Source organism: Dasypus novemcinctus, chromosome 6 (assembly GCF_030445035.2).
Source record: "Dasypus novemcinctus isolate mDasNov1 chromosome 6, mDasNov1.1.hap2, whole genome shotgun sequence".
Classification (NCBI taxonomy): Eukaryota; Metazoa; Chordata; class Mammalia; order Cingulata; family Dasypodidae; genus Dasypus; species Dasypus novemcinctus.
This window is the reverse complement of record NC_080678.1, coordinates 34,051,551-34,076,974: the sequence shown is the minus strand read 5'-3', so window position 1 is coordinate 34,076,974 and position 25,424 is coordinate 34,051,551. Positions and strand designations below refer to the sequence as shown.

At 38.4% G+C, this 25,424-nt stretch overlaps 1 protein-coding gene across 3 annotated transcripts in view; it reads right to left on the bottom strand.

Moving 5' to 3' along the window:
• Positions 1-25,424, bottom strand: part of CFAP43 (cilia and flagella associated protein 43) — a 111,016-nt gene that overhangs the window by 39,474 nt on the left and 46,118 nt on the right. For all 3 annotated transcript variants that reach the window (XR_011648999.1, XM_004468233.5, XM_058298487.1), the window contains 6 exons: positions 20,327-20,476; positions 16,721-16,851; positions 15,137-15,284; positions 11,994-12,095; positions 10,631-10,708; positions 3,564-3,689 (listed from right to left, as the gene is read on the bottom strand). Coding sequence is in view for 2 of the 3 variants with exons in the window: in XM_004468233.5 (XP_004468290.2) it covers positions 3,564-3,689; positions 10,631-10,708; positions 11,994-12,095; positions 15,137-15,284; positions 16,721-16,851; positions 20,327-20,476 (735 nt within the window). In the remaining variant the exon portion in view is untranslated. The remainder of the gene's footprint in view (positions 1-3,563; positions 3,690-10,630; positions 10,709-11,993; positions 12,096-15,136; positions 15,285-16,720; positions 16,852-20,326; positions 20,477-25,424) is intronic.

Here is a 25,424-nt window from a genome sequence, read left to right as displayed (position 1 = left end):
CTGGAGAACAACGGCTGCAGGGGTGGGCTGGGGGAAGTGGGATGCAGACCCACTGGGCCAAATCTTCCTGTTTTATTAGAGAATCTTGACATTTGTATGTTTAGGTGAAGCTGCCAGATTTCTAAATATTGGCCTAATTTGCATTAACATATATCTGAACTGCCAGTGACTTCCGTCTTGGGGTCTTCTTTACTGCATTGAATTCCTCTATCATTTCTGTTCATGATTAAAAAAAAGAACACTTCACTAATTTGAGGATGATATCATTTCCATTTACATGTGCACTACCTCAATTAGTTGTATCTGCTTAAGAAATTCTATTACTTAATATTTAAGTAATTAAGTATTCCCAGTTTAATAGTTTGCCAAAAGACCTAATATGAAGTGAGTCCCAGCAATCCTTAGTCCTCAGAATCCTCTTCAGAAGCTTTTTGGCATTTCACTTTGTGGACATAATTATTAGCAAGCAAGCTAAGCTTAGCAGCCCCTAGATTTTAAATTGTCTTTTTTATTCATGATCTGATCAAATGGTTTTGTTTAATTTTCATTTTATTTCTTTTTGGTTTTGATCCATTGAGTTAATGGCAGATACAGATTTAAATTACTTCCTTCCTAAATAAACAACTCTCTTGGCTTATCAATTGTCAGAAGCTGCAGGCTTCCCAGTCCTGCCCCCTCTTCCCTCCTCTGCCAAGGCCATTTCATCAATGTCCCCAGGCTCAGCCGTCTGGGTTTTGACTGTTGGTCTTTCTGGTCTTTTCTCCATTTTTGAGATCCTGGCAGGGGTGGGCTAGTGGCCCATTTCCTTTAGGATTGGAATCCCAGACAGGTAGGGATACTAACTCTATCCAGGCACAGGCATTTTGCTCCAAAACACACTGAAAGCCAGCTGGGTCTGTCCTGCCTTGGCTAATACCGTTCCTCCCTGGACTGTCTGGTTTCATCGTCATTCCCAATCCAGCGCTGATGCCTCTTCAGAAGCCCAGTGTGCAGGAGAAATAAAACAATATGAAAGAAACCAGCATGTGAAAAAGCTTTCTTCACACCAAAACCAGCTTCAGAGGATTAAGGAGGCTTTCTGCGGGACGCACGGGAATTTGATAAGTGGCCAGGGAATTAGAGGCAGAGGCAAGGGGGTAGGGGCTAGGGGGCAGGTAGTGTGGGAAGAGTGAGTTTATCAACTCACTCATATGCAGATGAACAGGATAGAGAAGCAGGTTCATGGTGCCGACTGGTCAGACGTGGCCTTGGATGCAGCAATGGTAGGCTGAGGACAGGGCAACCTAACCCAAACTCAGAACTGAGTGAGCAATAGGAATGGGTTGGGAGAACTTGGCACCAGAAGAGGAGAGGCCATTCCAAACCTAAGCCAAGCCAGAGGCCAGGAGGAAGAGCCTGCTGCCTGGTGGAGGCAGACAGGTGCTCTTCCTGGCTCTGATCCCGAGAGTTGTGTGGTCTTACGTCTTAGCCACATGACTACGGCTCTCTAGGCTTCCGTTTCCTCGAGTGGGGAAAACAATAATCTCTTTGGATTGTTGTGATGATCAAAATAAATAGCATTCATAGAGCCCTAGACTGATGCCTACACATTATAGTAAGAGAATGGGATCATTTCCAATCGCTTTGTTGCACATTTAATAACACAGGCCAAATTCTTTACCAGGATGTATAAGTCCTCAGGAGCAGGCCTCTGCCCACCTCCCACACCTCACTCCCTGAGGCTCCCTTCTGTTCACTGCGCTCCAGCTTTTCCGGCCTTCCTATTCCTGGAATAGTCCCAGCCAGTTCTGCCTCGCGGCCTTTGCCTTTGCTACTCCCTTTGCCTGACATTCTCTTCCCCCAGATCTTTGCACAGTCAGCCCACTCTCCTCTTTTATTAGTTCTCAGATGAAATGCCACCCCTTTAAAGAGGTCTCCTCTGGCCACAGTAAGTAGATCTCTCCCATTATTTTCTATCACAGCATCCAGTTTTATTTCTATCCAACAATATATAAAACTTTGTTTACTGTCTGTCTCCTCTACTAGATTTGACCTGTGAGGGAAGGGATCTGTGTGTCTTGTTTATTGTATTCCCAGCAGCTAGGATAGTGCTTAGCACTTAAAAGGTGCTCAATAAGTGTTGCAGAATGAATAAATGGATGGATGGATGGATGGATGATTATCCCAGGTAAATTTTATCTTATGAGTCAGTTATCTGTTGAGATTCTTTTGATAGATTCCAATATTTTCTTTCTTTTTTTTTTTAAGATTTATTTTTATTTATTTCTCTCCCCTTCCCTCCCATTGTCTGCTCTCTGTGTCTGTTTGCTGTGTGTTCTTCAGCGTCTGCTTGCATTCTTGTCAGGGAGCACTGGAATCTGTGTCTCTCTCTCTCTTTTTTTTTTTTTCGTCATCGCTGCGTCAGCTCTGTGTGTGTGTGGTGCCGCTCCTGGGCAGGCTGTACTTTTTTCACATGGGGCAGCTCTCCTCGCGGAGCACACTCCTTGCACGTGGGGCTCCCCTATACAGGGGCGTCCCTGTGTGGTATGGCACTCCTTGCATGCACCAGCACTGTGCATGAGCCAGCTCACCACATGGGCCAGGAGGCCGTGGGTATCAAACCCTGGATTTTCCATATGGCAGGCGAATGCTCTATTAGTTGAGCCATGTCCGCTTCCCCCTCCAATATATTTTCTAACCTCCCTCTTGGAGACTTCAGTCACATACCCATCTCCTTTTGGTATACTTGTCTAACTAGTTATAATCCACCTAACTGCCTTTGAATCCAGGTATATTTCTTTCTCTTGTTCAAAGGAGAAATACTTGCATACTCAAACTGTGCAGGTTGCAAAAGATTTGCTTAACAACAGCCTATATAAAACGCACTGAAGCTTTTATTTAAATTAAAATCCATGTGAGTAAACAAACTGATGTAACGGGCTCAAAAAATAGCAAAGGCTGGATTACTACAAGTATAGTATCTACAAGAGAAGAGGTTTCATTTATGTTTTTCTCTAAACTGGACAGATCATAATTGGAATTCTTTGGTGGGTGTCATAGTCAAAAGTCATGAATTCAGAGGGAACTGCATGGTGAGGCTAATTAAACCACATATATGATGATCACAGGAGCTGGGACAGTTAGCTTAGACAAAAGAAGTTACACGGGGAATGTGATAAATGCTTATCTTCTCTATTTCCAGCCTGGCCATGAGTAGATGGTGCTCAAAGAGTAGAATGGCTGGTGAGTGCAGGGAGAGAGATTTCAATTCTAACTGAGAAAGGGTTACTAAACCAGACGTGTCTCAAGTTGGCATGAGGTGGCTGGGGAGATTTCGAAAGTCTTCAAACATACGAAGGAAGATGGTTGAGGTGATGTCATAGAGGAGAGACGAGCATCAGACCCCAGCTGGCCTGGATACTGCCCTTTCCCTGACCCTCAGAATTCAATGATTCTGACTCTTTCCATTTACGTACTGGAGTTATTTTCATTTTTTCGCATTATTCTGGAAAAGTTCCCTTTCCCATTTTCTTTTTACTTGTCTTGTTATAACTTTCTGATGCTTCAGTTGGATTTTTCCATACCTTTGCCACTTCTTCCTCACTTTCGCGGCGAAGCCTTTCCAGCTCTTCAAGATCCAGGCTAAACTCCTGTTGCTGTAATTTCGCAATATTATCTAGTGTTTCATTTTCTTCCATCATATCCAGAACCTGGATTTTAAAATACGAAAGGATGATGACAAGCAAAGAATTACACTTGAAAGAGATGCTTTTTCTTAGTCTCCTAAAGCAGCAACCAATAAAAAAAAAAGATGTTCTGTTTATCTAAATGTAGATACTGAGCAGAGAATTAAGTTATGGGTTTATTGTGGTTGTTAAAGTTTTAAAGTTTAATTCTTTAAAAAGTCAGTTATCTATACAAGAAAAAATCATAAATTCATCAATTCATTGAATGAGATTAAGGAATTGTTTTTAATATTTTAGGCGTGCTAATGGTATTGTGGTTATGTGTTTTAAGAGTCCTTATTTTTTAGAGATATATACTGAAATAAAGATAAAATGATACAATGTCTTGGATTTACTTCAAAATAATCCAGGGTGGGGTTTGTGGGTGTGGACACAGATGAAATAATATTGTTCATTATTGTATTATTCTCTTAATTCTTAATTATATCTGAACATTTCTATAGTAAAAATTATCTTGAAAAGATCAACATTTCTGACAATTCAGGGCAAAGGACACATTGCAACATATATGATAAAATATTAATATCTTGAATATATAAAGAGCCCTTACAAATCAATAAGAATAAAAAGTATACAACACAATAGGAAAAAATGGAGACTTCAGTTTCCAAATGGTGGAATAAGCTTTGCAATCATCCTGTCCTGCTCCAATCTCTAATGTTAATAGAAAAGAAATGTAAAATAGACAGATAAATCCATTACTGCAATTAAGAAGAGAGAGAGAGAAAAGGAACTTCAACGGCATGGAAACTGAGGAACCCCTGAAAGATGAAAATCAGATGTATCTGAATGATGCCTCACAGCCCCAAAAGCCCACAGGATAATAATCAACAAAAAGTGGAAGCTACACACCAGATACCAGACCAAGCGGTGTCACAGAAGTGACTGACAGAGTGATCTGTTGGGCTACTGCATCAGGAACAGGCAGTGGAGAGAACCTGCATGCACTCCTACCCAGGAAAGCTTGCTGGGGCCCAGCAATAGTAACAGGAGTGTTGGCCTTCAGGTGGAAGCAACTGGAATGACCATTTGGGTTGAAGAGACAGGGCGATGCCCAAGGAGTCTATCAACAGCTAGAAGGAATGGGAAACACCCTACTCAGAAGATAGACTTCCAGGACACTTCCCGACTCCACTTGTCCTTTTTCTGTTACTGAAAATAGACTGGAATACATGCACATCAGACCTCCTATACTTCTTCACAGCAAGCTGAGCCAGTGTAGCTGAGTTATAACAGGGAGTTTCAGTTGTAAAGATGAGCACACCATAATCAAAATAACAGTCACCAAATATTTGGGGAACAAAAGACCGTGGAAGAGAGACAATAAACCCAACTAACAGAAGAATTGTTGTCCATAGAAAAAGAATTAAATAAGCAAGAAGAATTTTACAGTAATCAGGAATGCAAAATATTTTATTACATAAAAAGAATCAAGAGGTTATAGAACTTTAAAGATTTGATATTTGAAACTAAAATAAAAATGAATAGCTGGGCTGAATAGCAAAATGTACACAAAGATAATGATCTGTCAGAGTGTATCGAAGAAGGATAACGAGACAGACAGTGTAAAGAAAAGTTAAGAAATTTGGAGACGTATCCAGAGGTTCCTATAGCTACTATGACTTCAGAAAGAGACTCAGAGAATAGGGACCATAATATTTACAGAAATAACAGGTGAGAATTTTCAAAACCTCAAAAAAAGCATGACTATTCAAGATTTAAAGAGCATATCAAGTTTTGAGCAGCCCAGATCTAGAAACAAAAAGTTTGCTATGCAAGTTGAGAACACCAAAGCCTAAAAATTTTCATAAAGGGAAAGCACATCACAAAGAGAGAAGAAACAGACTGGCAGGTCTGGAACATCGGATACAGAAAGATCTATTACTTTGAATCAAATTTAAAGGGGGAAAATACCTCAAATCTCAATTTTGTATTCATCAAACTATCATTCAAGTTTGAGGCTAAAATAGAGTAGTCAATTTACAGACACGGGGTTCAGAAACTTCAACCAATATCCAATTCTCTGAAAGTATTTAGTATGTACCAAAACTAGGGGGAAGGTGGGTAAAAATACAAAGTCTAAATATGACTGACACGTTTCTTGATTAAAAATGACAATCTGAAACTATAATTCCAAATGATATCACTGTGGGAAGGGGGCGGAAAGGGAATTGAAAATTTAAAAGCAAAAACAACAAAAGCACCTTGCGGCTCTTGTCTTATCTCGGGGGTGGCTACAGGTTGCCACGCCCACTAGACCAGAGCTTCTCCCACTTCTATGTGCTAGAATCACCTGGGGATACTTTAAACAGAGGATTCTGATTGAGGACATCAGGGATGGGTTTGAGATTCCGGGTTTATAATGAGGTCCCAGGTGATGCCAAGGCTGCCATGCTCTGGACCACTCTTGAGGAGAAAGGCCCCAAATGTCAGAAAAATAGAGGGTCAAGCGTGTGTTTCAGAATTTTAAAAAACAGAAATAGGAGGATAACTTCCAAATAGTAGAGAAAATACTCAAAAAAAGAAAAGAAAATATAGAATCATGATAACAAAAATAGCATAATCAATTCAAGAACATTGGACAAAGGAAAAAAGAAATAACTAGAAACATATATTAAATAGAAGACTCAAAATATAACACCAGGAAGAACTCTAAGCATATCATCAATCATAGTAAATTTAACTAAATTAAACCTAGCTATTGAAAATCCTAGATAATATTTACAAAACAGAATGGAAAAAGATATATAGGCAAGTGCTAAAAAAAAAAGAAATATAGCAAAAAAAATTAGAATCAGGGGGAAAAAATCCAAATATAGAGTTAAGAACATTAAAGGAGACAAAAATATTTCATGAAAGTTAAATGTTTTGCATTTAACAAAAATATGATAAGAATACAAGGAGAAATTGACAAACCCACAATCACATCCTAGAAAACAACAGTTCAAATAGTAAAAAAAAAAAAAAAAAAAAGAAGACAAATATGGATATAGAGAATTTGGCAAACACAATTAGATTTATCAAATAGGAATTAAAAAGGGAAGCGGATGTGGCTCAACTGATAGAACATCGCCTACCACATAGGAGGTCCAGAGTTCAAACCCAGTGCCTCCTGGCTCATGTGGTGGACTGGCCCGCTTGCAGGGCTGCTGCACGCAAGGAGTGCCATGCCTTGCCAGGGTCTCCTCTGTGTAGGGGTGTCCCACACGCAAGGAGTGTGCCCTGCAAGGAGAGCCACCCCGCGTGAAAAAAGTGCAGCCCAGCCAGGAGTGGTGCCACATATGTGGAGAGCTGACCCAGCAAGATGATGCAACAAAAAGAGACACAGATTCCTGGTACCGCCAAGAATGCAAGTGGACACAGAAAAACACACAGTGAATGGACACGAGAACAGACAACGGGGGGAGGGGGGGAGAGAAATAAATAAAATAAATCTTTTAAAAAAATTGAATTAAAAGGACTTTTACCTAACCCCACCCCACACACAAAATATTCTCTAAAAAAACACATGGAACATTCACAAAAAGTGAACAGATACAAGGCCAATCTCAACAAACTTTATTGACTGTCCAAAGTGAAATAAAATTCAAAATTAACAAGAAGAGAGTCAACATTCTACATACCTGGAAATTATAAGCAGACAAATAAATATACTCTTCTGAATAAGTCTTTGATTGGTAAGGTGATCAAACTAGAAATTACAAATATTTATAACTAAGCAATAGTGAAAACATTACATAATGCAATGTAACCATAGTGGTACTCTGAGAAATATTTATGACTTTCATGCATAATAGAAAAAACTGAAAATAAACCAAGTTTTCAATTCAAAAAGTAATAGAGGACAAAGTAAACCTGATTAAATTAAGGAGAAATTTTTAATAAATAAAATTCAAAATTGTTAAAATCCTAAATTGAGCAAATGTATATGTATAAAATTATATATAGTATTCTCTTACAATAAGAAAAACAGCAGCTATTTACAAAAATATTAATAAAATAGAAAAGACCTTGGAAAGTGATGATAAACAATGATAAAAGGCATAAACATACAACACTAGGAATAAAAAGAGAACTCTAATTGAAGTATCAGACTCGAAATTTATAATATTATATAATAATATTCTGTATAATTTTAAAAATCTAGATGAGATGGAAAATTTTCTAAGAAAATATAAATTATCAAAGCTATACTTGAAAAGAAACACAAAATATGAAAAGACTAATAGCCTAGAAGAAATGGAAACAATAGGAAAAAATAAAGTCCTTCAAAAGTCATCAGGCCTAGATGGTTTTATTGTGAGGTCCCCTCCCCTCCCCTTCCCTCAGCTCATTTGGTAATGCTAGTATAACTCCGATACCATAATTACATAAAGAAAGTATAAGAAAAGTAGGCTAATTTTACTTATGAATAGAGATACAAAAATCCTAAATAAAACATTACCAAATGGAATCTAGGGGACTGCTAAAAATGGCCAATGTCTATCTACAAATAAGCATTTCAATAGAAAATCTATCAATATAATATTACATTAAAAGGGGAGAAGCAAAAAAATTATATGAGCTTGTTAGAAAAAAAAAGCATATGATGAATTTCACAATAAACTTCACAACAAAAACTCTTATTAAATAAGGGATATAAAGAAATTTCTTTAACTTGATAATGGATATCTAACAGAAGCTATGGCAAATATCATGCTTAAAGGTTAGAAGCATTCCAGTCAAAGTCTGGAAGAAGACAAGTATGTCCACCATTATTTAGTTCTATATTAGAAGCCTTTGCCATAAGACAAGAAAAAGAAATGAAGTGTAAAAACTTGTAAGGAAGAGATATATCATTATTTTCAGAAGATATTTAGTCTAGAAAATCCAAGAGAATCAATTGACAAAGTAGTAAAATTGAAAGAGAATTCAGTGAGGTGGCCAGATATAAAATCAACAACTTTTTTATATATCATTAATAACCAATTAGAAATTTTAATAGAAACTTGCAAACTATAAAATACCTAAACAAGTCTAATAAGAACTATACACCAGGTCATTTTTAGAGAAACTATGGAATCTTTGAAAAACAAACAAACAAACAAAAAAGAAGTTCTTTTATTCATATATATATCTATTATGTGTTTGTCATTCAGAACTGGCAAATAAATTCTCCGTCGAATCAATCTATAAGCAATGTATTCTTGATCAAAATCAAACCAGGTTTTTTCATAGAGCATGACAAGCCGATTTTAAAATTCAAATGGAAAAGTGTGTATAAAAGGGCTAAGAAATTTTTGAAAAGGAAGAGCAAAGGGAGAAGTGCTCTCATAATATCAAAATACATAAAGCTATAGCAATCAAAATGATATGGTATTGGCTCAGGAAAAGATCAATACTCAATTTCAGAATATACAGCCCAGAAACAATCCCCATATACATGGGAATTTAGTGATTGATAAAGGAGGTACTTCAAATCAGTCAAGAAAGGATGGTATATTCAACAAATGCTCTGGGGAAATTGGTTATTTATTTATAAAAAAGCTCCATATCTATTCACAAAAATAAATTGTAGATGAAATAAAGGAATATTAGAAGAAAATATGTGAGATTTGAATGCTTTTTAAAATCACAAGTGAAAAACAAAAGCTGAAGGGGAAAAGGTCAAAACACTTGGACCACATCATAATTTTAAAAGTCTACATTAAAAAGATATATTACAGGGGAGTGGATGTAGCAGACAAACCAACAACCAGACACTGGCACATTGATTACCTCAGGGATCTGACTATAAGAAGAAGAATTTTCTAGCACTTTGACAGAGTTCTAATTGCTAATAGGCCTACAAAAGGGCTTAATCCACAACAAAGGCAATTACTAGTTCCAGGAAAAATAAAGTTGTAAAAACAGGAAATGTAATCATAATACACCTTGTGTGTGTTTCTTTTGTGCTCTGAAGAATGTATATAAATGATAATACCCTGTATACGGGGTACACATTTATGGGTATGTTGTGGTGACAGTGTTACACAAGAACATAAATACTTATCTTCCATACTAGGAAGTTCATAATTAATGTCATGATGGACATATCTAGAAATAGTAGTATTAAGACTATTGAGAAAGAAAGAAAAAAGCTAAAATAATTGCAAACATTTACCTCAGGAATCAGAAGGAAGAGAAGGAGGGCAGATGATGCTTTAAAAACATTATTTTTAATTATGTAACTTAGTATTGTAAAAATGCACATGCATAAACTTTTTAATGGGTATTATAAAACTAATAAGACAGTATTTGGGGCGGCAGACTTGGCCCAGTGGTTAGGGCGTCCGTCTACCACATGGGAGGTCCATGGTTTGAACCCCGGGCCTCCTCGACCCGTGTGCAGCTGGCCCATGCACAGTGCTGATGTGCGCAAGGAGTGCCGTGCCACACAGGGGTGTCCCCCGCATAGGGGAGCCCCACGCGCAAGGAGTGCATCCCATAAGGAGAGCCACCCAGCACGAAAGAAAGTGCAGCCTGCCCAGGAATGGTGCCGCACACACGGAGAACTGACACATCAAGATGACACAACAAAAAGAAACACAGATTCCTGAGCTGCTGACAACAAAAGAAGTGGACAAAGAAGACGCAGCAAATAGACACAGAGAACAGACAACCGGGGTGGCGGGGGGAGAAGGGGAGAGAAATAAATAAATCTTTAAAAAAAAAAGAAAAGGACAGTATTTGGGGAAGACAGAGAAGAAAACCACTGCTTATACATAGTATGATATGATAAAAACTCTTTCCTGTCAAAATACTCCAGGAAATTGAGCTTAAATTTAAAGAAAAAGTTATAGTTTCTTACACTATGTTAAAAAAAATTAAGTTCCAAAAGTGATTCTAGACTGAGGGCCAAATGTACATGAAATCACAAGACTTACAGTTTTAACAAGTGCTTTGATTCTTTTTTTTATCTCTTTCCTTTTCTTGGAAAACTGCTTAACTTCTTTTTTGATAGCCTGAAATAGAACAAGTATATTACATAACAAAGCAAGGGAAATAATACAGACAGATATGGATGGATGGGTGGGTGGATGGATGGATGGATGGAAGGATGGATGGATGGATGGCACTTAAGTGTACACGAAATCAAAACATGTGCAATAACTAGCTCAAGTCTAACTGCTAATATTTAAGTGAATATTGAAGCAACTTGGAATGAAAATAATTACAAGGCCAATGGAAGGAAAAGAATTAAGTAGTGAATAGTTGACAAAGGAAAAACTGGCATGCTATTTTATGGAAACTTATATGATACTAGATAAGCAGGCTACATCTAGAGATGAGCTGTCATCAGTTCATTACCTATTTCATCTCCCTGAGCACTGGGGCCACAGTCCCCCTTCTCCTGTTCCTGGCACACCTCTTTTCTTTTTCTTCTTCTTCTTTTTTTAATAACGAAATCTCTTTATTATCTATCTATCTACCTATCTACCTTTCTATCTATCTATCTATTTCTTATTTCTCTCCCTTCCCTGCCCCCCCCCCCCAGTTGTCTGCTCTCTGTGTCCATTAACTGTGTGTTCTTTTGTGTCCGCATGGATTCTTGTCAGCGGCACCCGGAATCTGTGTCTCTCTTTGTTGTGTTATATTGTTGTGTCAGCTCTCCCTGTGTGCGGCACCATTCCTGGGCAGGCTGCACTTTCTTTCGCACTGGGCGGCTCTCCTTATGCGGAGCACTCCTTGCGTGTGGGGCTCCCCTATGCGGGGGACACCCCTGCATGGCACAGCACTCCTTGCGCGCATCAGCACTGCATGTGGGCCACCTCATCATACGAGTCAGGAGGCCCTGGGTTTGAACCACGGGCCTCCCAGGTGGTAGGGAGACGCCCTATCCATTGGGCCAAATCTGCTTCCCCCACCCCTTTCTTTAAGTCAGCTTTGTAATCTGTGCAGACTAACTCCAACATGGGGAATCACAGTTTTTAAATCTAATTTAACTTAATTTTAATTTAATTTAATTTTATATTGTTTCACAGTTCATTCTTTGCTTTGGCTTACCTGGACATTTTTGTCCGGTTTCATGTTAGTCTCATTACAGTTCTTAATGCTCAACTGACTTACTCTAAAAGCTCTGGTTGTGTTTAGGATTTTTATTTTTTACCAGGAAAGTTACACTCTTGGAATGTAATGCTCTGAAAAGTGGTATTTCATTCTACTTTCCAATAGGTTTTCATAGGGAACAAATCTATCTGGCACATGTACAGAGCATTATTTCAAACGTATCCCATGGTTTATAAATACCTCTTGGCTTTTTCCTTGTATCCAGGGAATTTCCTTCCTGTCCTCAACGTTGGACAATTCTTCTTGTGATGAGTCAATGCTCATGAGCTTTGTCTGAGAATTCTTAGAAGGAAAGACAGACATCTCTTAAATTTAATCTAAAATTTTTCAAGTTCTTTTCCTCCTACCTTACTTCATGCAGCTCCTTTGAATCCTTTTGTACTTCTTGCATTTTAAAAAATAATAGCAAACATTTTGCCTGCTCAAGAGGTAATGTCTTATTAATTTAATTCCTACCACTCTGTCCTTAATATCAAACCTGGTCTTTCCAAGGGGTTTTAAATTGTAGACTTCTGGAGGGCAATTAGACTTGTTCTGTGTAACATTTAGCATGATGCCACCTACAGTGTGAAACTTAATGACTTTGTCTCCTAACTGGCTTTCTGATCTTGAATATACAGACAGTTGGCCTGAAATCTTGATGGATGGTGAAAGCACAGTTTTTCCTTTTAAACTCGTTTTCCATGTGCTTTATAGGTTACCAGTCTATCAGTGGTGTAAACAGTTTTCAATAGATTCCCATTGGTAAGAAAACCAAAATTATAATTATATTGAGGAAATATAATATAATAGTGACTTTAAGTCCACTCCAATGCAGCCATCCACTCCCACGGCTCATATATCTTTGACCCTGCACCAACCAAGCCCAAAATCAAACCTGCAATCACTTTACTCACTGGCAACAGCCTCTGTTCTGTAGAACTCCTCCAGCAGCTAACTCTTCTGGCTCATTACGGCTGCAGCCTTTTGACTCCTTCTTTCTCTATTTTATCTACCCCACAGCCCTCCTTGTCCAGGTTAGTTTCCAGGGTCTTCTGTGACAATCATACCTTACCTGTCTCTGGTCGAGTTAAAGAATAGTCCACCTACTACGCTTAATTTTCCTGGAGAAAACTCATCATCCCACTGGCCTGATTTTATATTTATGGCCATGAACTAGAGCAACCATATAGTTTATTGTCCAAACTGAGACACTTCTGAGTGAAAGTGAATGCTAATCCTGAAAACTGGGATATTTGGTCGTCTGATCTACCTCAAATCTACCCTACCTGAAAATTTTACATTTCTCAAACCTATTTATGTTACACTCTGCAAAATGATCGTTTCACATCTTTCCATTTCTCCTCAAATTTGCCACCCAGCTCCTTCTCAGCTAATAACCTTGGCATACTTTTTAGTGAGAAAGTAGAAACAACCAGACAGGTTGCTCAATCACCCCAAATCTGTCTTTCTTCTTGTTACTATGGACAAAAAGTCCCTGCCCATCAAGGCCTGCCCCACCATTTGTGCTTGGGGTCTTGATCTTTTCCTCCTTCTCAAGGCCTTTACACTTTCATCTCATCCCATCTCCCCTCTGCATTGTTTATTTCTCCCTTCTCTGGGGATCCTTCCCAACTATCTCCAATCTTAAGAAAACTGTTTTCTACTGACCCCAATATTCCCCTTCAGCTACCACCCCAGTTCTAGTCTCCACTTTGCCAAAATATCTGAAGAGTCTGGGATGTCACCTTCTCTTCATTCTCCTTCAAATTCACTGGTCTCTCCTTTTTGGTCTCCTTTGTTTCCCTGAATTCTACTTTTGGATCCCTAGAAGCTGCTCTGTCCTGGCCCTCATTTGTTTTCCCACCATTTTCTCTTACATAAAGACACTCCTGTTTTTATGGCTTTAAATGCCATTTAGATGGCCTTGATTATCAAATCAGCATCTCCCATTCTGTCCTTTCCCAGAACTCAAGATTCATCTATCCAGTGGTCTGCTTGGTATCTCTGCTTAGATGTTCTATAGGCTTCTCAAGCACAGTATGGATAAAACTGATTTCACAATTCCTTTCTCCTTCCCAAAGCTGCTTCCCAGACTTTGCCCATCTTCTACACAGTTGATCAAGTAAAAAAAAATCTATGAGTTATCTTTGAGTCCTTTCTTTTCCTTTCTCTGTATCAATCCATCAGCGAGTTCTGGAATCCACCACTTATCTCCTTCTCCATAACCACTCCTCTACCTCCATCATATTTACCTGGACCACTGCAATAGCCTCCTAACGAATCTCCCTGCTTCCACTCTTGCCTGCCCACAGGAAATATTCTCCATGTAGCCAAATGGGATCATCTCAAAAAGGTAAATAAGATCTTATTAAGCCTCTGCTCAGAAAACTTTAATAGGTTCTCATTACATGTAGAATGTTCAGTTCAACTGCACAGGTCTTATTATTTTCTCTTCTCAAGCACACCAAGCTCTTTCCCCCCACCTTTTCCCTCTGCCCTGAGTACTCCTGGAAGTCCCCTCCCTACCCCAACCTCATGCCCAGCCCTGCCATCTCTGCACTGTCTTTTAATTCAGATCTCAGCTTAAATGTCCTCTGGTTGAGGCTATTCAACCAAACTCTAGCACATCAACCTATTTTTTTTTTAGTGTGTATTTATTTTTATTAGAGAAGTTGTGAGCTTACAAAACAATCATGCACAAATGTGCAGAATTCCCATACATCACCCCTCCACCAACAGTTTGCATTATTATGGAACATTTGTTACAGATTATGAAGGAACATCATCGAAATCTTATATCAATCTATATTTATTCAGTGAATAGAACTTGTCACTATCTAGTATTTTCTTATTAATTTATTTATGTGCCTCTCCCTGACCATTCCATCCCCCAATTAGAATGTAAATTCCATGAGAGCAGAAGCTTTTCCTATCTTATTCAAGAGTCTAATATTTAGTAGGTGCTCAAAAAATATCTGCTAAATGAATGAATGAATGAATGCTGTTTCCTAGCTAGATACTCCCTAAATAATGTATGTGATATAAAATTATAGAGAGACCTGTCTGACCAAGCACCAGTATTGGTAGTAAAATTTTTTTTTTTTAGGCAAGCCTAGATCTTTGTTCTATAGTTTAAGTGAGATCTGAGATATAATACTTGTGATTGCTTTGACAAAGGCTGAATACTTTCTCTTAGATGTAGGTCATGGTATACCTTTTTGAAAATCATGGTATACCTAGTTAATGAGGACTGTTGCTAAATACCTGCTTAAAGAAAACCGCAAATTGCAAATTGATATCAGATTTTAAAAAAGAAGAAGAAAACTACAATGGAACTCAACTGTTTCTTTAAATTCTGATCTCAAATCTACGGAACTTTGTTGTAGTTTACTTAAGTAGACATTCTCCTCATCCATGGTGTTGCTCAGAGAAGTTAAAAGATGCTGGCAATAGTCAAGAATTTCATTGGCTAGGGTTCCTCCAAACCGCCTATATTAACAAAAAGAAAACACATAGGCTGTGAAATCACGCCTTTTAAAAGTCACATTTAGCTGTATGATTTTCTGATGCCTAACCATTTCTGCACAGAGGAGTCAGTAGGTTGGAAGTTTCTGCAGGGCCCAGTGGCTAGGAGGACTCTACTTCTTAGAGGAGACCCTTTTCAGAACTTCGGGACATGGCTGCCTCTTGCCCCCCCGTGGGGGACCTATCCCCCTCCTGATCCCACAGTGTCCCCAGCATGTCCTCTGTACTCTCCTTGGCCATTGCCTGAAAAGCCTCTGCATGGACTGAGCCCTTAAAGTACTAGACACTGTGCTGCTTCACATGCAGAATGACTCACATAAGCACACGGTTCTCATATGCACCCATTGAGGAGGGTATTATTACTTTCACTCAATATACCAGAGTGTCTCTAACTTTAAGTTGCATCAGTATCTCCCAGAGGATTTGTTGAAACACATCCCTGAAAACAAAACAAAACAAAACAGAAAACGGACCCCTGGTCCCACCCATAGAGATTCTGATTCCCTAAATTGGGGTGGGACCTGAGAATATGCATTTCTAACAAAGTCATTAGTGCTACAGACCACATCCTGAGTTACAGGTGATTTAGAGGGGTTAAGTCACATGCCTAAATTCACAAGCTTTTAAGCTCTGGATGAAGGTTTTAAGCCCAGTTTTGTTCTGAGTGCAAAATCTATGTGATGCTAAACTACCAATGGGTAGAAATGCCCTTACTTCTATAAATAGGGCTCTAGCACTTTTTAAATTTTACTGAGATGCTATCTGTTCCCTAACCATAAAGGGTATATTAGGATTTAGACAGTGAGATACAAGTTAACAGTTTATTCAGGGATTCCATGTATAAAATGGGCAAAATGATGCAGTCTTAAAATGAGGCCATGAAATAAGTTGCTACCAAAATTCTTATAATACAAATATCTCTGCAATAGTTAACATGATCATAATGTTACTGGGAAAAGCCAAGTTTCATTACTATTTTGATCACAGGAGGTTTTGAGGCACACGAAATTCTATTTTTGCTGAATTTGCTATGAAGGTCAACTTTTGATTTTCCATCTGTAGATCAAATGGGCAACATTTAAAGTCCAAGCTGTCTTTTTCATGCCACTTAGCACACTTCTAAGTGCTTTCCATCCCTCGATCATCATCTGTATGCTGGGTTAGTGCTTGTGTATTTTAATAGTAGTCTAAGCAAAATTTAACTAGGAAAAAAGTCTCTCTGTGTGCATATATATCAGGTTTTTTTAAAAAGAGAGAAATATGATCTTTTAAAGTAATCTACATATAGAATCGTTCTCATTCAGGTGCTCCTCCAACAGACTTGATTTAAAAAAAAAAAGACTGCTAATCAGCTAATCATGCCACCCTACCTGGAGTTGCTTGCTGTGTACCATACTTACTTCCATCCTAGATAAACAAGCACGCCATCATTTCTCCCATTCACCAGAATGTTTTGTCCATCCACTGAAATTTTCACTGACTGAATCCCTTGCCCCTGGTGAGAGTGACTACGACACCGAGCAAAGGTTTCCTAGTATTAGGAACAAAATGCAGAAATTACAAATGCAATTCTACCACAGGATTTTCTTCCAGGGATTGCATGCCCTTTTGTTTACTGATAAGTCTTTCTCTATTTCTAAACAGCATTTTATTTCATAAGACAGTAGCTTCTTGGTAATACTTAGCACTTAAAACCCCTAGTTCAACACATGTTCAGAAATGCAGATTCATTCTCCAATTACCTTTGAGTAGTAGGGATGGGCATTAATGGACTCCGCGAAAGTTACAAAGCTAGGAGAAGGGTGTTGGGCATGGGGAGAAGGCAAATGCGGCTGCCTGCAGGAATGTGCAGATTCTTAGTCGGAGGGAAGAGCTGAGCATGTGGAAAGCGGGGGTGGAGCCTCGTGAAGAATGGGAGGATTCTAATGACAGCAATTAGAGTACAGACAAAACTAATGTCGTACACGGGACAGCAGCTCAAACACCTTGACTAAAAACCAGGATTTCTTTTTCACACTCATTCTCAACCATGATGCCTTTTTTAAAAAAAAATTAACTTTTTGAATAGGCAATACATTCAAATGGGTCAAAAACTATAAAGGAGTATGCAGTGGAAGTCTCCTTCTTGTCCTCATCCCCCAACCACTTATTTACCTACGGACTGGCAATGTAATTAGTACCATATATATTCTGAGGGTTTTTTTAATGCATATAAAAGCAAGTTTTAATACATCCCCTCATTTTAAACAAATTATAGGACAAAATATATATGAGGCACCTTGTTTTTTTTCCTTTTAACAATATATCTTGATTTTTTCCCCATATCGTTGGATAAAGATTTTCTCATTCTTTATTATAGCTACATAGTGGTCCATATTTTATTTATGCACTATTATGCACTGTTACTAATGTCCCTTGCTGCTGGACATTTGATTGCTTTGGCAAATAGTGCTGCCATGAATAGCCTCCAACTTGTGTGCATAATATAATCACCTAAACCAACTGATGTCTCCCAATGTTATGTCACTGTAAATAGCAGCAGAATTTGCAAATAATTCACTTAAAAATAGTCTCAATGGGATTCTAGATTTCCCCTATATAGTAATAATATTTTGCCCAGTTGTATTTCAGATATGTTTTCTTGCACAGGTGAGTGAGAGGGGCTGGGATATGCACAACCATGAGCCAGATTCTCTAGGGACCTATAGGAGTGTCATGTTGGGTGGACACAATGTTTCTGGCATGTGGTGCAGAAAACTAAGGTACATTGTCTGCATTAAATTACACTGATGACCAGCACAACTCCATCCTCAAACCAAGAAAAGGATCCCCCAGCTTTAAGGAGAAAAAAAATTATTTTCCATTGCTCAGAGGTCGGAAACTATGGAAATAAGAAATGGTAGGGGTTGCAGTGGTTGGTGACATTGGGGTCTGGAAGTGACAGAGGAGGACACACTGAGGGCCACGCCCTGCTCTCTTCTGCTCTTCCAGCATCCTGTGAAGAGCAGGTGGCGGCAGTGGCACCCAGCCCAGAGGGCCTCCTCACGTTTGCATTAACGATTTGCTATTATCCAAAGCAGTTTCATAGGCACCATCTCACTGGCCCTGATTCTGCAAGGGAGAAAGAGCAAGTGTGCTTTTCCTAAGTTTAGAGATGAATAACTGAGTTGCTCAATGAGTTAAAAGATACACAGCTGATGATGGAGCAGGGCTGTAGCTCAGCTTCGGTGTCCCTACCCAGGTCTTGTTATGTCCAGATCTCATTTTACAGGTTGGAGTTCCCTCCCTTAGATATGCAAATCTCTGCAAACAAAAACACCAGATCATGGGGCATTGTCATAGTGGATAGAGTGTCATACAATAACCGAAAGAATATGGAATTCCCATCATAGGGAGCTCTGCCACATTCTCTAATGGAACAGCAAGAATCCCCCAAGTACCAGGGCAATGATCAGTGAGGGAGGATGGTTCATTGATGGGTTCTTGATATTGATAACTGTACTTAAGAACCTTTACTTTTGAAATTGAAACTTAGCCTAGTATTCTAGGGTGCCTAAGAGTTACTCCTGAGAGCCTCCTTGTTGCTGAAATGTGTCCTCTCTAAACTAAACTCTGCATATAAATGCATTACCTTCCCCCCAGTGTGGGACATGTCTCCTGGGGATGAATCTTGCACGGAGGGATCACTACCAAGCACCAACTAGCAATGCAACTGGAGAAAGATCTTGACCGAAAGGGGGAAAAGGTAAAGACAAATGAGTTTATATGGCTGAGACTTCAAAATGAGTAAGGACGTCATTTCATAAGTTATGCTTATGCACATCTCAGCAGGGTCTCATTGACTGCTAAAGTAAATACTACCTCAAATAGCAGGGCTCCTGAGGGCTCTGTAGACATCCAGATACTATACAAGGTAGATAGCTCAAGAATTTGGTGCCTTGCCAGTGGGCCCTACTTCGGAATTTATGCTCCCTAGTGTGACAGAGTTGGACTCAGTTTTGATTTCCTTACACATGGCTCTTCTGCCCCTTCTATTTGAACCTAGTATAATTAGTACTAGATTCTATTTGAATCTAGTATAATTAGTACTAGAGTTCTATTTGAATCTAGTATAATTAGTACTAGATTCTATTTGAATCTAGTATAATTAGTACTAGAGTTGATAGGTTTATGTCCAAGAGACTTAAATCTCTGGGATGTCCATCTGCCAGCTGGGCCCTGAATCTCAACAGAGTTGCAACACCTACTCTTTAGTTCATTGGACTCATCCAGGACACCTAACACAGAAGATGAAAGACAACAACCATCCCAAGGAACTGAGAGTCTACAATTGTAAGCAAGAGAGTCCCATCCATCAGCCCTATGGGATTGAAGCCCCCTCTCAATTAGAGGTGGAGTGGGCATCACCATCCCAGAATCCTCAGGATTTGGGAATGAACTATGGACTAAAGTAGACCTACTGGTATTCTACTATAGACTTATTCTGATTTTAGCAATGGAAGAACTTATATCATTGATGTGGAGGCAGTAGCCACTGGAGATTCTGTGGGCAGGGAGAGGGAAAAATAGGTGTAATATGGGGGCATTTTCAGGACTTGGGAACTGTCTGAATGACAATGCAACAACAGATATAGGCCATTATAATCTTGCCATAACCTAAAAACTTGTACGGGAGAAAGTGTCAATTACAATGTAAACTATAATCTGTACTTAGTGGTAATGCTCCAAAATGTATTCATCAATTGTAATGAATGTACCACATTAATGAAGGATGTTGTTAATGTGGGAAAATGTTGGAGGTATAGGGAGCAGCACATATGGGAATCCTCTGTATTTTTTATGTAACATTTATGTAATCTAAGTATCTTTTTAAAAAAAACAGAAAAATTTTAAATTCAATACCATGAGTGGTAAATAAATTATGAGACAATCTAATTTTTTAAAAAAATGTCCAATTCCTTTTTTTAAAGATCAAATATACTTCCCACGATTTAAAAAGTATTTACCAAAGTATAAGTATCTCGAATACAGATCATTCCATCTTTAGCTATTGTTATAAGCCATAATCCATGCGGAGACAAATACATCATCCCAGGTCCATACTGTCTGCTTTGCACTTTTTGGAATGGTTTAATAATGCAAACACCACTATGTTCCTGTCAATCAAAGAAAATGACCACATTATAGAAAAGATCAGGGAGCAGTACCCTAGGATTTACAGCTGTGCATGTACAGTTCCATGCAAAGGCACAAACACAATTGTTGCAAATAAAGGCATATGTGATAAAGTGGGCACCATGTTTGCTTGCAAATAAAAATTTGTTTCTCCCAACTAAGAAAAGTCTTTTTGATATTTTAGTCTGATATTAAAGATCCCAGCCTAGAATGACAATCTTTATTTTTACTAATCATTTTCATATACCCCATGCTCAAGTAAAAATAAATTAGCCAATATCCTCCCTAATACCTCAAGCATTCTCACCTCCAAGCCTCTACGCCTGCCCTTCTTTTGTCCATAATATCCTTCTCCACCCTATCTCCACCCATCCTATTCTACCTCCCCTCCTCACCCCCACAATGTGTCCCCATGTCTAAATCTGACCTCGTCTTTAAAATCCAATTCAAATATTACTTCTTGCATGAAGCTTTTCTTGATTCGGCCTTGCCATGAACCATTTCTTCCTTCTCTGGATTTCTATATCTAATATCTTGCTGCCATCAGCTGCTCTGGGAGAGGACATTGATTGAAGGACTTAGAGAGGAAGAGTGGTAGATAATCTTAGGGCAGGAAGGCAGGCATCAGTGGGGAACTTTGCAATAAGGGCACTGAGTCTGTGTAGCAGGAAGTGACACAAAATGTGAGAAGTTCCAAGAGTGTTGAAAAAAATGCCCTAAAACATAGTTTAATTTTTTTGGGCAATTTTGCTTAGAGTTCAGGTGTAAATTTCCACTGAAAACCATCTGCCCTATCACCCCTGATACCTATGGAATAGATTTGCTAATATTACTTTGTTTTTTGTTGTAGTTGTTTTAATATTTTATTAGAGAAGTTGTAGGTTTACAGAAAAATCATGTAGAACAATACATGTTCCTATATACCCTCCCCAAATATACAGTTTTCCCCATTAACACTTTGCATTAGTGGTAACATTGTTACAATTGATTAAGCAATATTATTATAATTGCACTATTTATTATAGTCCATAGTTTATATTAGGATATACTGTTTATGTTGTACAGTCTTTTTAAAAATTTTTAAAATATATATATATATATATATAAAACCTAAAACCTAAAATGTTTCCATTTAATCACATTCAAGTATATAATTCAGTGGTTTTAATTACATTCATAATGTTTGGTACCATCACCATTATCCATTGCCAAAACTTTTCTATGATGCCAGAGGATCTGTACCAACTAAGCACTACCTCTCCATTCCGCACCTCCACCACAGCCTCTGGTAACCTGTATTCTAGCTTCTGACTCTATGAATTTGCTTCCTCTAATTCTTTAATAACAAATAATGAGCCACGTAATATTTGTCCTTTTGTGTCTGGCTTTACACTCAACATGATGTCTTCAAGGTTCATCCATGTTGTCACATGTATCAAAATTTCCTTTCATGGATCAATCCCATTGAATGTATATAGCACATTTTGTTTATCCAGTCATCTGTTGGTGGCCATTTATGGCCACTGTTGCTTCCACTTATGGCAATTGTGAATAATGCTGCTATAAACATGGGTCTGCAAATTTCTCTTTGAGCCCCTGCTTTGTAATGAGTTCCTGCTTTCAATTATCTTGGGTACATACCTTGAAGTGGGATTGTAGGTCATAAAGTGATTCTATTTTTAACTTTCTGAGGGCCCATTTTACATTCATACCAACAATGAAAGAGTGTTCCTATTTTTTACAACCTCTCCAACACATATAATTTTCCATTTTTTTCAACAGTAGCCATTCTAGAGGGTGTGAAATTATGGTTTTGATTTGCAGTTCCCTAATGGCTAATGATGCTGGGCATCTTTCATGGGCTTATTGGCCATTTGCATATCTTTGGAGAAATGTCTACTCAAATCTTTTGCCCATTTTTAAATTGGATTGTTTGTCTTTTTGTTGTTGATTTGCCGGATTTCTTTATATATTCTGGATATTAAACCCTTATCAGATATGTGGTTTTCAAGTATTTTCTCCCATGCTGTATATTGTACTTTTACTTTCATGATGAATTTAATGTACAAAAGTTTTAAATTTTGATGAAGACCCATTTATCTGTTCTGCCTTTTGTTGCTGATGCTTTTGGTATAAAATATAAGAAACCACTGCTTAACACAAGGTCGAAGACGCTTCCCTATATTTTCTTCTAAGAGTTTTATAGTTCTGGCTATGTTTAGGTCTTTGGTTCATTTTTTTTTCTTTATTAGAGAATTTGTGGGTTTATAGAACAATCATACATAAAATACAGGGTTCCAATATACCACTCCATCACTAACACCTTGCATTGGTGTGGAACATTTGTTACAGGTAATGACAGCACTCTTTTTAAACTGTTCTATTACTTAAAGTTCATGGTTTACCTTAAAAGAGTTCACTCTGTATGTAGTGTAGTTCCATGGATTTTAAAAAAATTTTATTCTGTTATTATATATACAATCTAACATTTCCCCCTTTAATCATAATCAGATAAACATTTCAGTGCTGTTAATTGCATTCACAATGTTGTGCTACCACCACCACCATCTATTACAAAAACATATCCATCATTGCAAATAGGAATCCTGTATATTTCAAGCTTTAACTCTCCATTCCCTACTACAACAGCACCTGGTAATTTATATTCTAGATTATGACTCTATGAGTTTGCTTATTCTAATTGAGATCATACATTATTTGTCCTTTTGTACCTGGATGATTGCATTCAACATGATGTCTTCAAAATTCATCTATATAGGTTGACACATGAAATCAGGACTTCATTCCTTTTATTACTGATAATATTACATTTAAGTATATACCACATTTTCTTCATCCATTTATCAGTTGATGGATACTTGAGTTGCTTCCATCTTTTGGTAATTGTGAATAATGTTGCTATGAACACTGGTGGGAAATATCTGTTCGAATCCATGCTTTCAAGTGTTCTGGGTATATACCAGTACTGGGATTGCTGGGTTATACAGTAGTACTACACTTAGTTTTCTGAGGAACCACCAAACTATCTTCTACAGCAGCTGTACCATGAACGAATGAGCAATGAGTAAGTGTCCCTATTGTTCTGCATCCTCTCCAATACTTATTTTCCATTTTTTAAAATAGCAGTCATTCTAACTGGTGCTAAATGGTATCTCACTGTGGTTTTGATTTGCATTTCCCTTATGGCTAATGATGTTGAACATCTTTCCATGTGCTTTCAGGCCTTTTGTAAATCATCTCTGCAGAGATATCTGTTCAAGTCTTGTACCAATTTTTAATTGGGTTGTCTTACTGTTAAGTTGAAGGATTCTTTACATATTTTGGATATTAAACCTTTATTACATATGTGGTTTCCAAATATGTTTTCCCATTGTGTAAGTTGTCATTTTACTTTCATGGTAAAATCCCCTGAGGTAAGAAACTTCTATGAAATTTCATTTATCTATTTTTTCTTTTGTTGCTTATGCTTTGGTTATAAAGTCTAATAAACCATTCCCTAACACAAGGTCCTAAAGATACCTCCTTATGTTTTCTTCTAGGAGTTTGATAATTCTAGCTTTTATATTAAGGTCTTTGATCCACTTTGAGTTGATTTTTGTGTATGGTGTGAGGTAGGGAGTCCTCCTTCTTTTTGTGGTAAATGGAGATGCAGTTTTCCCAGCACCATTTGTTGAAGAGACTGTTCTTTCCCAACTGAGTGGTCTTTGTCAAAAATCAATTGGCCATTAATGTGAGGATTGATTTCTGAGCTCTCAATTCTATTTCATTGGTCTATATGTCTGTCCTTGTGTCAGACATTTTGATTACTGTGTTGTTTTGATTACTGTGTTTTTTTTAAGATTTATTTTATTTATTTATCCCCACCCCTATTCTCTTGTTTCCACTCCCTTCCTGCTCGTCTCCTTTTTAGGAGGCATCAGGAACCAAACCTGGGACCTCCCATGTGGGAGAGAGGTGCTCAATCACTTGAGCCACCTCAGCTCCCTGGTTTGTTGTGTCTCTTGTTGGCTTTCCTCTCTGTGTCTCTTTATTGAGTCATCCTGTTGTGTCAGCTTGCTGCACCTGCTCGTTGCACCCACTTGCCCTCTCTAGGAGGTCCTGGGAACTGAACCTAGGACCTTCCATGTGGTAGATGGGAGCTCAGTTGCTTGAGCCACATTTGCTTCCTGATTACTATGGTTTTGTCATAAGTTTTTTGTGTGTGTCTCTTTTGTTATGTCATCTTGCTGTGTCAGCTCTCCGTGTGTGCGGCACCATTCCTGGGCAGGCTGAAATTTCTTTGGCACTGGGTGGCTCTTCTTACAGGGCGTGAGGCGTGGGGCTCCCCTCCACGGGGGACACCCCTGTGCAGCACGGCACTCCTTGTGCGCATCAGTACTGCGCATGGGCCAGCTCCACACGGGTCAAGGAGGCCCGGGGTTTGAACCATGGACCTCCCATGTGGTAGACGGACACCCTAACCACTGGGCCAAGTCCGCTTCCCTTGTCATACATTTTAAGATCAGGAAATGTGAGTCCTCCAACTTCATTCTTCTTTTTTTTTTTAAGGAGGTACAAGGGATTGAACCTGGGACTTTGTACATGCAAAGCAAGTGCTCAGCCACTGAGGTACACCTGGTCCCCCATTCTTTTTTAAGAAGAATTTGGGGCTCCTTATCCTTCCATATAAATCTGATGATTGGATTTTCCTTTCTGCAAAGACAGTTGTTGGAATTTTTATTGGGATTGCACTGAATCTATAAATAGCTTTGGGTAGTATTGACATCTTAACAATATTCTGTCCTTCCATTTATTTTAGGTCTTTAGTTTCTTTCAGTAATGCCTTGCAACTTTCTGTGTACAAATCCTTCACATCCTTGGTTATTAAGCAGGATGTTAGCTATGGGATTTTAATATATGCCATTTATC